Raw genomic sequence first — 12,954 nt, 5'->3', positions numbered from 1 at the left:
TTGGACCTGACTCTGGAGGAGGTATGGTAAGATGGAATAGGCTTATCAGATGAACAACAAAGAATTATTCTGTAACTAAGATGCTTTGATGGGCAGGAGTCTGGCCAAACTTAAATAGCCAGTCAGTCCGACCTTGGCTCTGCCACTTACTGTGTGACTTTGGGAAGGTCATTTAACCTCTCTGTTACTCAGTTACTCAGTACTTACCTCATAGGTTATTTTGAAGATCAGATGAGGTAATCTTTGCATTGCACAGTGCTGATATACAGTAAATCATCACTAAATGTTGAATATTAATATTTCCCAATTGCCTATATGTTAGGGTCAAAAATTATGGTGACTGCCCTTACCTGCTTGGAACACTGGAGACTTTAGTTCTACCTGGAGAGACCCGCCTTGTTTCAGGTCCTCGGTTGCTATCTTTTGCCACTGCATAGAATCCATTTTCTCCATGTTAGCCAACCCCTGGCTTAACTCCAGGGATTCCTCACACCTCTTATAAAGAAGAATGTTCTCTTCTTTACTTATAGATCCCTTTTTATGCCATTTTCTGCTGATGAACTTGGCCTGAGTCTAAGAGAATGGGATGGGGTCAAAGAGCATTTGCTATAGGAACTAGACCAGAAGCAAGATTTTTGTAACCACCCCGTCCTCCTGAGCCTCCTCGTCACATGGGCTTTTCTTAGGAACCACTGCTCCTTTCCACACCAACCCCCACCCTCTTCTAATCACACTCATATCTATAAGGGAGGAGTTCTATATGAATGTGACTTCTTCACAATTAGCTACTGCACTTGAGTCTTTTCCCTCGAGGTTTGTGTTTAGAATATCGGAGACCATGTCAATGTCCACTGGCCTCTGGGAAAAATAAAAGTTTCATTTACTTTGACAAATAAGTCTTCTAAGAGAGCAGTTACTCCTTTTTCTTCCCACAACCTCATGATTCCTCCCCAACTTAAAGTCCCTCCTACTGTGAAAATGAGAAACCAGTGGTCCTCTTCCTCCAGGAATTCATCATACCAGGAGCTGAGCATCTGAAATCCAAACAAGATATAAGCGCTATGAGGTGATGCTCAGTTTGCTGCATCTCTTGTGCTAGTGTTTATGAGGGAGAAGAGCAGGCTGCAGATTCTGCATTCTCTACTTTGGAGATACAATGGAACAGCAAGCATTAGCCATAACCAACCAGGAGGCAACATTTGTCTCCCCGAAGATGGCAGCTTGCACAGTCTCTCTCTGAATCTCAGAGAATGGTAATTGATATTTACCTAAGGAAAGAATAACAACTTACCGAACGACAAACTTGGCATCTTCCTACTTCCTTGTTTTTTTTTCTAAATAAAGTACCATCTCATTTGAGCCTCAAAATGGCCCTGAAAACCAAAGATCTTTTCTGCAGTGACTTCTCTCAAGATTTCCCACTTGAAGACCTTACCCATTTGTGAAGGATATTTCACTACATTAGAACAAACAAAACCCAAAAATAACAACAAAAACACTTAAGAGTTAGTGCTCAGCTCAGTTTATTTGTCTGTACTCTCACCTTTGTTCATTCATTTATTTGACAAATAGTTTCTGAGGGCCTCCTATCTGCCAGGCACTATGCAAACGGCTGGGAATATACGGATAATATATTACAAACCTTGTTCTCAAGGAGTGCACCTTCTAGCATGATGAGTAGCATAGGATAGCACATGCTACAGTACAAGGGTGAAGAACGTCCTCTGGGAGCAGAGTCCAGGAGATTCAGAAAGAATTCAAAAAGGTAAGGAAATTTTAACCAGAATTTGCATTTTGCAGGATAAGTAGGAGCTCACCATATGGAAGTTGAGTAAAGGGCATTCCAGGCAGTAGAAAGAACGTAAGCAAAGGCATAGACACGGGCAAGGACGGTTTGAGAATGATGAATACTCTCTAGCAGAGGTGAGCTGTAGCATCCTGCAGAGAGCAGAGGGGTGGGGTAGTAGCAAGAGATGAGGCAGTGAAGGTTGGTTGGGACTATCCATGAAGGACTTGAATGCCTTGGTATGTAGTCTAGGCATTAGTTTGCTGGGAATGAGTCAACAACATTAATTTTTAGGGAATGTAAGATTGTTTCCGCAAACCACCTCAGTCATGCTGCCAAAAGGTGAGTGAGTTAAAGAGTATGAGTTTTAGTAACTTCATCAGATCTCCTGGGTTCCTAGGGAACTGGAGTGAAGTATATTCCTGAGAAAATTAAGCTCAGTGATTGAATATTAGCAATATATAATGTAATATGATGTGATTGACCAGTCGATAATCTCTGAATATATATATATATATATATATATATTAAATATGAGTAATAAACGTGTGACATGAGTACCCTATTAATGTTCCTTCTAGTTTAAAATATTTATGACTCTAGTGATCTAATTGGTATCTTAACCAACAATGTTTAATGAAGCATTTCCCATTAGAAGAAATAGAGTTGCAGCAAAATAATAGTAATAAATAATAAATATAATAAAGCAATATCTAAACTTAAACTTACATTTTAAAACTTGACTTATGAAAAATGTCAATGGTATTTTCATAGGGATTTCATTGAATGTGTAGATTGTTCTGGGTAATGTAGATATTTTAACAATATTCTTCCAATCCACGAGCATGGAATGTTTTTCTGGTTCTTTGTGTCTTCCTCAATTTCTTTCATAAGTGTTCTGTAGTTTTTAGAGTATAGATCCTTTACTCCTTTGGTTAGGTTTATTCCTAGGTATCTTATGGGTTTTGGTGCAATTGTAAATGGGATTGATTCCTTAATTTCTCTTTCTTATGTCTCATTGTTAGTATATAGAAATGCAACTGAGCTGGAACAAATAATCTTAAAATTTGTATGGAACTAGAAAAGACCCTAAATAGCCAGAGGAGTGTTAAAAAAGAAAACCAAAGCTGATGGCATCACAATGCTGGACTTCAAGCTATATTACAAAGCTGTAATCATCAAGACAGTATGGTACTGGCACAAAAACAGACACATGAATCAAAGTAACAGAATAGAGAACCCAGAAATGGGCACTCCACTCTATGGTTAACTAATATTTGATGAAGAAAGAAAAAAATATCCAATGGAAAAAGGACAGTCTCTTCGATAAAGGGTGCTGGGAAAATTAGACAGCTACCTGTAGAAGAATGAAACGACCATTTTCTTATACCATACACAATGATAAACTCAAAATGGATGAAAGGCCTAAATGTGAGACAGGAACCCATCAAAATCCTAGCAACAACTCTTCGGCGTTGGCCACAACAGCTTCTTGCTAGACATCTCCAAAGGCAAGGGAAATAAAAGCAAAAATGAACTATTGGGACTTCATCAAGATAAAAAGCTTCTGCACAGCAAAGTAAATAGTTGACAAAACCAAAAGACAACTGACAGAATGGGAGAAGATATTTATAAATGACATATTGGATGAACAGCTAGTATCCAAAATCCCTAAAGAACTTAGCAAACTCAACACCGCCCCCCCCCCCCCAAAAGAATCCAGTCAAGAAATGGCCAGAGGACATAAACAGACATTTCTGCAAAGAAGACACATACAAATGGTCAAAAGACACGTGAGAAAATGCTCCACATCACTTGGCATCAGGGAAATACACATCAAAACCACCATGAGATACCACCTCACATCAGTCAGAGTAGCTAAAATTAATAAGACAGGAAACAACAAATGTTGGTGAGGATGCAGAGAAAAGGGGAACCTCTTACACTCTTGGTGGGACTACGAGCTGGTGCAGCCACTCTGGAAAACAGTATGGAGGTACTTCAAGAAGTTAAAAATGGAGGTGTTATTTGCACTAATGACTTGTTGAACACTACATTAAAAGCTAATGATGTACTACATGTTGGATAATTGAACATAATAATAAGTTAAAAATCTAAAAAAAAAAAAAACTTTAAAAAAATAGAACTACCCTATGACCCAACCATTACACTGCTAGGTATTTACCCAAAGGATACAAATGCAGTGATCTGAAGGGGCACCTGCATCCCAGTTTTTATAGCAGCTATATTCACAAAAGCCAAACTGTGGAAAGAGCTGAGATGTCCATCACCGGATGAATGGATAAAGATGTGGTGTATAAATACAATGGAATATTACTCAGACATTAGAAAGAGTGAATACTTAATATTTACATTGACATGGATGGGATTAGAGGGTATCATGCTAGGCGAAGTAAGTCAGAGAAAGACAATAATCATATTATTTCACTCATATGTGGAATATAAGAAACAGTGCAGAGGATCATGGGGGAAGGGAGGAAAAACTGAATAGGAAGTCATTAGGGAGAAAGAAAAAGAGTGAGAAACTCTTAACTATAGGAAACAAACTAAGCATTGCTAGAGGGAAGGTGAGGGGGATGGGGTACCTGGGTGATGGGCAAGGAGGGCATGTGATGTCATGAGTAAGGGGTTTATATAATGAATTATTGAATATTACATCTGAAACTAATGATGTACTATATGTTGGCTAATTGAATCTAAATAAAATTTGACCTACTATTTTTAATATATATGTACTTTTTCTGTAATTGTTTTTTTATTATGTTACATTAGTCACCATATAGTACATCATTAGTTTTTGATGTACTGTTCCATGATTCATTATTTGTTTATAACACCATGAGCACATGTTGTGCTTATGATAACATGTGCTCTCCTTAATACCTGTCATGGGGCTACCATATCCCCCGACCTCCCCTCCCCTCTGAAACCCTCAGATTGTTTCATGGAGCCCATAGTCTCTCATGGTTCATCTCCCCTTCTGATTTCCCCCACTTCAGTTTTCCCTTCCTTCCCCTAATGTCCTCCATACTATTCCTTATGTTGAGAAAGGGGAACCCTCTTACACTGTTGGTGGGAATTCAAGTTGGTACAGCCACTTTGGAGAACAGTATGGAGGTTCCTCAAAAAGTTAAAAATAGAACTACCCTATGACCCAGCAATTGCACTACTATGTATTTACCCCAAAGATACAGATGTAGTGAAAAGAAGGGGAATATGCACTCCAGTGTTCATAGCAGCAATGTCCACAATAGCCAAACTGTGGAAGGAGCCAAGATGCCCTCCAACAGATGAATGGATAAAGAAGATGTGGTCCATATATACAATGGAATATTACTCAGCCCTCAGAAAGGATGCATTCCCACCATTTGCATCAACATGGATGGAATTGGAGGGGATTATGCTAAGTGACATAAGTCAAGCAGAGAAAGACAATTACATGGTTTCACTCTATAATTGTTTTTCATTAAAAGATATTAGGGTTTCCTTCAGAATTCAGTTTGCCCATCACTTGGTAAACTCTCCTGCCCTATCCTGAAAGCAGTGCATGAAAGGCCAGATAGTAAATATTTTCCAGTGTCTATGGAACTCCTTACTCCAGCATCTTCAGTACCTTCTCTCAATCCTCTCCTCTTTGGTTAGAACCCAAGGCAATTTTTAAGCTGATGTGCTATCCTCCATGTTCACACCTACTTCTCTTTACCCATTTCCTTTTATGGTATAGTATTCTCAATGTATCTATAAACTTATTAAATCCACAAATACAATGACAAAATATGATTTTGTCCCATTTATCATTTTATATATGAGGCATAGAGACCTAGGGAAATTCAAGAATTATACAAACTTGGATTTGTTCAAGATCACATAGCCAAACAGTGACACAGCCAGAACTTTAAAAACTTTTCCCATACTCCACATAGACATGTTTCCACATTGGTGAGTCAGAAGTCAGGAAATGGACACATCAGTGGACATACTATAGGTAATTCACAAAAGTTGACTAAATAATTGGAGAATGATTGAAGAGATGGATGAAAATCAGAGTTCTCAGAGAATCTAGTTGTCTCAAAAAAGAAAAGAAAAAGAAAAAAAAAAAGAATCTAGTTGTTTCCAATTAGAAAAGAGCTCTGGGCAAGGCCAAAAGGGGGGCCATTGCTAACTGGGATTGATCAGTTCAACAGACATCTATTGAGCATGAAGGTCTATTAGCACTATCAAGCACTGAATACTCTACCCCCCCAAGTAGTGTTCCAAATTTTGGTGAGACAGTACTGACAAAACAATGAAAATCCCAGCCCTCATAGGGAGAAATAAGCAAAATAAGTTAAATAAATAAATATATGTATATATACACACATACATATAAACACATGTATATATATACACACACACATACATATTATGCATCTATCTGAAAAATAATACAAGTATATGTGTATATAATAGAAGTGTATATAATATATGTATGCACATATGCATACATGAACACTGTAAGGAATATATGTGTATTATACACACACTCACACAGAGTGAATGTATGTACATATGTATGTTAGAATGGTGTACGTAAGAATGGACGGTTGGATCTGGATGATATGTGCTAAGGAGAAAAATAAAGTGGGGATGGGATGAAATTTTATATGAAGTGGGTAAGGAAGCTTTGCTGAGAGGACTTGAGCAAACAGCTGAAGGAGGGGGGCAAGCTGTGTGAGCATCTGTACTTTACACAGAGTGGGAGCACTGCCACTGAGCAGGCAGTATGCCTAGCATGGCTGGGGTGGTGTACCCAGAGGCAGTGGAAGATGAAACCAAAGAGGGAGATAGAGAAATTTATAGAAATTATTTGGCCTTGCCAGTTTTGGCAAGGTCTTTGGATTTTACTGAAGACAGAAAGCCATCTGTTTTCAAGGTCCCCACTCAATTCCTTTTACTTATTTTCAATTTTCATTACACAGTTTATGTTTTTGCAGAATCACCACAGCCAGTGTGGAAATGAGCCTGCTTGTCATGTCCAAGGACAAATCCATAGGCATCAGTTAGTTAGGAGGCCACTGCAGTATTCTAGGTGACACTGGATGGGTCTTAGACAAGAGCAGGATGGGTCTTAGACAAGAGCAATTGTAACAGGGAAGGGGAGGCATGCTTAGACCTCCTGGGTTCTGATCTTGGTTACTCCACTAGCCTCTTGTGTGCCTTTGGGCTAACCCACCTACCTTCTAGGGTCAGTCTCATTTACCTCAGTTACATAACAGTGGCAATAGCACTACCCTGTCTACTACTTCTGAGGTTCTAAGAAGCCTAAAAGAGGTAATATGTGAAAACATACTTTATAATACATTTATATACATATACATGTATATGTATATACATACATTTATAATACATTTTAATATATACTTTATATACATTTATATACATTTTAATGCACTAAGTAAGTTGTTTATGTCCGCCGGCCCTTCCAGATCTACTTTCTATTCTTCTTCACTGTTTGTGCCTTGGGAAATTAACCTGTATGGACCACATCAACAGGCTCCCTTGACCTCACGTTGGGTTCATCTAGTTAGGAGTCCTAACAGGAGATGGGAAAGCAGGAGAGTAAGCGTGGAATTAGCTATTCCCCATGATCCCTCCTGGCCAGATCACCAAGGACTGGCTATACATTTCTACTGAAAGAGTTCCTGCCAACTGTTGCATCCCAAACAGCTCTTTCTCTCCTGGTTCTGGTAACTGCTCCCTTTCCTCAATTCTTCAGGTCTCAGAGGGAGAAAAAAGTGACCCACGCTTACTGACCCTGAGGTGTTACAGTATCTCTTATGGTTTCCCTACGCTGTGCCCTTTCCTTTGTAAGCAGTCTCTTGTATCAGACTTTTATCTGCTACCCAACTTGATTCTGCCATTTGTCTCTGCCAAGATCTTAACCGTAAATATCCAAGCTATGGGCCTCACTGGCTGTGAGTCTTCAGGATAGTCACATGCTTTTATCTAATGTTTTGGGATAAGAATAAACTCCTACCAGTTGGCTACTTCTTGGTGGTCTAGTCTACCCTGCATTTCAATACATTATGTTTGGAACAGAATTCTTGGAACTTTCTTCAGTAGAACACTCTGGGGTTCATGGTTTTGGGAGATTCCATATAGGGGGAAATTAAAGAAGAAATAAAAAGTCGATGTTGACCAATCACCCACTTCCATTCTACTTTGGATTTTGGCTATTTCTTGGGAATTTGTATGGCTATTTCCTAAGAGATCATCCAAGTCTTCAATATGTGAAAAATTATGTAGGTAATTATATCATTAATTTAACCAGTCTAGATGACTAGATAGGATTTTTGGTCAGTCTTGACCTCATCTTCCAGATACTAACCAATTTCTACATTGCAGACTTTTACCTTGCAATTCCTACCTTGCAGATCTCCTTCTGGGCTCTGGGAATCCAGGGGTTTATATCCCCAGAAGGCAGCATCTCCTTCAGGCCTTCAATGGTTTGCGATTTGAGTGGTAGGCATGGACCAATCTGTTCATTCAGGTAGAGCTCACAAATTCGGTTGCCCAGCATGTGCCGAAAGGTGGCATTCCCAGTCTTCCTGTTATTCATCAGGACACTGAGAAAATGGTGCAGGTCTTGCCAGAGGTCCAGGAGTTGGGTCTCCACTTTCAAATTCTGCTTTTTCAGGTGGTTCCGGAAGGGACTCCCTGCACAGGCATCAGCACACAAGGCCCAGTGGGTGTACCCTAAGGAGATGGTTTGCTTGATGGCCTTCTTGACTTTCATCTGGGGGGAGTGATTGATGATAGGGGTGACAGTCCTCAGGTGTGTAGAGAACGTTGTCTCAAAGAGGCCCTCCATGTCGAGGTGGCTCTTGGCTTTCTTCTTCATGTCAGACTTCCTGGCACATAAAATATCCTTTTCCAGGGAACTGATTATTCTCTCTTTTGAAGAAGTCACTTTTGGGGAAGGCATTTGTATATGTTTATATTTGTATGTGTCCTTCTCTGGAGAACACATCTTCTGGGGTTGCGTAATGTTGGTGTCTGGCTTGGTATCCATTTTCAGAGTAGTGCTATGGTCTATCAATTGCCACATCCTCCTCTTGGTCTTCCTGCTCGAGTACTGTTTCTGGGGGTGGTGGCTCTCCTTGATGCTCATGTTTAGAGGGAGTCCTCCTACATGAGTACAGCAAATAGTGTACAGGCGAGTCTCATATTCCTGCATCAGACCTTGGCACGTTTCCTCCTTGGCCATAATTGTCCTGGCATGGGTGTAAAAGTTGGGGAGCCAATAGCTCTGAATTTTGAACAGAGCCACTTTCTGCATATGGCTCAAGATCTCCCTCCTGGTGGTTGACTGGTTGGGATGCCAGATGGAGAGGTTCAGGAGGGACTCTGGAAAGAGAAGAGACATGAAGGGTGAAAATAATGTAGTGGTGGTGATGATGATGATGTTGGGAGTGGTTTTTTGAATTTTTCCAAATATCATTGTGCATAACATTTCATTTGTTCTTCATACAACCTTTGGGTATGGACAGGACAAATATATAATAAACACATTTTTAGGATTTTCTCAGGGAACAGTAACCCCTTTCTCTGATTACCCTCCTTCCTCACCATAGCAATAAGCCAGTTTATGGATTCCTTGAATTATTTTTTAGATAACTGGGTGATATTTTGTAGGGAAAAGCAAAAGGTACATGAAAACATGTTTAAGAATGGGATTTCTGAGTCAGATCTGCCTGGAGGAAGGGGTTTAGATGGGTAATTTGAAGAAGTCATTACTAGCCCTGATTTCCCACACAGCAAATATTCTGGAACACATTTATATTTGGGTTAGGAATGTCTCCTTACTTACTAAACAAACAAACAAACAAACAAATAAATTTAGATGAATCTGATATTCTAGAGAAGAGGCTGGCAAACCTGTAAAGGACCAGATAATAAAATATTATTCTTTGCTCGCTTCTCAGCCTTTTGGCCAAGATCAAGTTAAATATTCTTTGAGAACCATATTCAGGCTCTGCTGCATAGTCTTCTTCCTTCACCCTTTACAAATACAAAAACATTCTTAGTTCATAGGCTACATGAACTATGTTTGGCCTGTGAACTGTAGATTGTTCTAGGGAATCTCAGTTTAAAGAAAGACAAGCCATGCAGTCTCAGAAGATGCAGGAGCTGTTTAATTACCCTGTCCCAATTCCTCCTCACTCCTTCCAGCCAACCTTTACTGGCAATCAGTATCTCAGGAAGAAGCTTAAAGATAACAGGTCTCTTGCAACCCTTTCCTGTTCAGGGTTCTCAGTGGCATCCCTGATACATAGAAAATGGAGAGGGTAGCAGTCTGCAAAATGAGAAACTGAATATTATCAGACACCGAATTGACTTCTTTGTCACACCCCCCAGTGATTTCAGCTCAGATGTAATTCTCTGTGATTCTCACTGATGTTCATGTTGCAGAGAGTTATCACTCTTGAGCCCTCCTGTAGATGTGTAGCCTTCAGCACAAGGAGGAGGGACAGGTAGTGGTCTCTCATCTCCAGGTCCATCTCATCTATGCTCAAGATCTCCTCAGCAAGGATCCAGAAGTCCACCAGCTCTTCACCTACAGATCAGAAAGGGTGAGCCCAGAGCCACAGCCCCGTCTTGCCCCTGCAGTGGTTGCATCTGGGTGTAGCAGCTGATACCACTCATACCACTCCCCACCACCAATATCACCATTAGTCACTTCTTTAGGTTAAGGCATGGTCTTTAGTAGTGTCATAATGTAGGGGCAGATGGAGGGATGGAGAACAGGGGCTTAATGGGTAGGGATCTTTTGTGACTTCTGTTGTTGTGATAAAAAGTGTCACTTCAGGGAAAAACTGCAAGACTCCAAGGATGGATCATGAGACATTCGAGTTTTATCCAAAAAAAAAATGAAGATGCGAAGGAAAAAAGAACATTTGCTATAACGTGGACCGAGAGCAGCCAGAAGAAGAATAATGGAGCCCAAAGGTGTCAAAGATTACGTTCCTTGTTTCACAATTTTGCCAGGGCTGGAGTCTGAGTGACAAACTAAAAGATGGTCTGTCTAGTTCTTCCCTATCCCCTCCCTGGAAACACAGGATTTCACCCTTAAACGAGAGCTTGTCCTTAGATGAAACTCAATGCTGCTGAACTGGAGTGCTGGCTAGTGTGGCAGCTGACCTCCCAGCACTCATCAACCACTGGACCCAACAGAATAGAAAGCTGTGCATCCCAACACTTGTGCTTCATGTTTGTTTATCTACTTGTTCCTTGTCTGTTTCCCCACCACTGTGGCAGCTTTATTAAGTGGGGATTTATGGCTCTGTTCACAGTGACTGCCATACAGGTGGTGCTCCACAAACACTGTTAAATGAATGGGTGGATGGATGGATAAAAGAAAGGCACTCTGATTGCTTTTGCCCTAATCTATACCGTGGACCCATTTCCAAAGACTTTCATGCAAACAACAATAATAAAACACGATATTTCCCATATACATACCTTGCTGTCCGTAAGTGTTCTGGGGCATTCTGGAAGCTGTTGAGAACTTACAAAGGCTCTGGAAACAACTCAAGAACCTACCTGTACTGCTGGTGAGGTAGGTACAGAAGCGCCACATCCCTCTGACCCCACCAATGCACTTATGGAGTAGCCACTGGTCTGCTTTTCTCCATCTCATCATCTTGGCTGCCAGGAGAAGTTCATGATGAGAGAGAGAATGAGCTCTTCCCACAGCACCTCTGTCAGCCTTGCACAGCTGACCCCCATTCAGTCAGTGTGAGTGAGGAAAAATAGTGGCCAGTTGGATGAGCTTGTTATAAGTATGTGGTACTTCTGAACATAGGAAAAGACCCTCTTAGTGACATGCATAATATGAAGGACCCACAAACAGTACAATCAACAGATTAGAAATACCCTCTGACCAAGACCTCTTGCCTTCTGTAATCCCCACCTGACAGTGATTTTGCCAATCCAATTTTTCCAATATATATATATACTGGGATGGATGAAGGAGATGAGTATATGAGTATATTGGGTGTTTTGTTACATTTTAATCAATCGTATCTCCTGAATCTTGACTTTCCCCGGGGTGAAGATGAGAGTCAAATGATCAATTCAGCTCTAGATGGAAATTTTATTAATTCATTTTTTCAATAAATATTTATTACATGTCTACTACTTAGTACCATACCGTTTTAGGTGTTTGGGATATACCGGCAAACAAAGTCCCTGCCCTCAATGAGCTTACATTCTGGTGAAGGAGACTGATAATAAATAATAACCATAGTAAATACATTATCTGGTGAGGTCGAATGTCATAAGCACTACAGGAAAAAATGGAAAAGTAAGAGAGGGTAAAGGGGGTTGGGAGTGCTAGGGCAAGAGTTGGATGAGTGGACCTTAGGGTCATCAGGGTGGTTCTCCACTGAGGAGGTGAGATTTCCACAGAGATCTGAAGAGGTGAGAGTGAGAGCCAGTGTGGATATATGGAGAAAGAGCATTCCAGGCAGAGTGCACAGTCATTGCAAAACCTTGAAGTGAGAATGTATCCAGCATGTTTGAGGAACTGCAACCAGATCAAGTATAACTGGAACGGAGTAAGCAAGGTGGGGGGAGTGGGAGCAGATGAGGTCCTAAAAGTACTGGGACCACATTGGTAGGATCCGGGAGGCCATTGTAGGGACACTGGATTTTACACTGAGACCATTTTACACTGGAGCCATTGGTCAGGTATGGAGCAGTGAGAAGAGGAGTGACATGATCTGAATTAAGTTTTAAAATGCTCTCTCTGGCTGTGAGAACAGGAGAACAAGAGAAGAAGCAAGAAGATTAATTAAGAGATGAGTTCAGTAGCCAGGTGAGAAATGATGGAGGCTTAGACCAGGCAGTGAGCTATGTTTAATTCTGGATATATTTTAGGCAATGTTTCCATGTTGTGTGTCCACCAGTAATTCTCTCATTTCTGACAACTAATGCACATAACCTATCTAGTCCCTGCTTATTGCTCTAGGTACCAACATTTCAGCCCAAGATTTCACCCACTGCTGCTTTACATTATAAGCTGAGGTACCCTCCCATCTAAGGCTACAAAGCTGGCCAGTATTTGTACCTTACTATAGAACTAACAGGCACAGGATCATTATGCA

At 40.6% G+C, this 12,954-nt stretch overlaps 1 protein-coding gene across 1 annotated transcript in view; it reads right to left on the bottom strand.

The window, feature by feature from the left end:
- Nucleotides 1-12,954, bottom strand: part of RGSL1 (regulator of G protein signaling like 1) — a 75,683-nt gene that overhangs the window by 51,420 nt on the left and 11,309 nt on the right. The window contains exons 5-9 of the mRNA XM_059146786.1: nt 11,390-11,494; nt 10,242-10,403; nt 8,214-9,193; nt 972-1,034; nt 351-573 (exon numbers count right to left, since the gene is read on the bottom strand). Coding sequence (XP_059002769.1) covers nt 351-573; nt 972-1,034; nt 8,214-9,193; nt 10,242-10,403; nt 11,390-11,494 — 1,533 coding nt within the window. The remainder of the gene's footprint in view (nt 1-350; nt 574-971; nt 1,035-8,213; nt 9,194-10,241; nt 10,404-11,389; nt 11,495-12,954) is intronic.

Source organism: Mustela lutreola, chromosome 14 (assembly GCF_030435805.1).
Source record: "Mustela lutreola isolate mMusLut2 chromosome 14, mMusLut2.pri, whole genome shotgun sequence".
NCBI classification, from domain to species: domain Eukaryota; kingdom Metazoa; phylum Chordata; class Mammalia; order Carnivora; family Mustelidae; genus Mustela; species Mustela lutreola.
The sequence above is the reverse complement of the archived record's forward strand: the minus strand, read 5'-3'. Positions and strand labels throughout refer to the sequence as shown.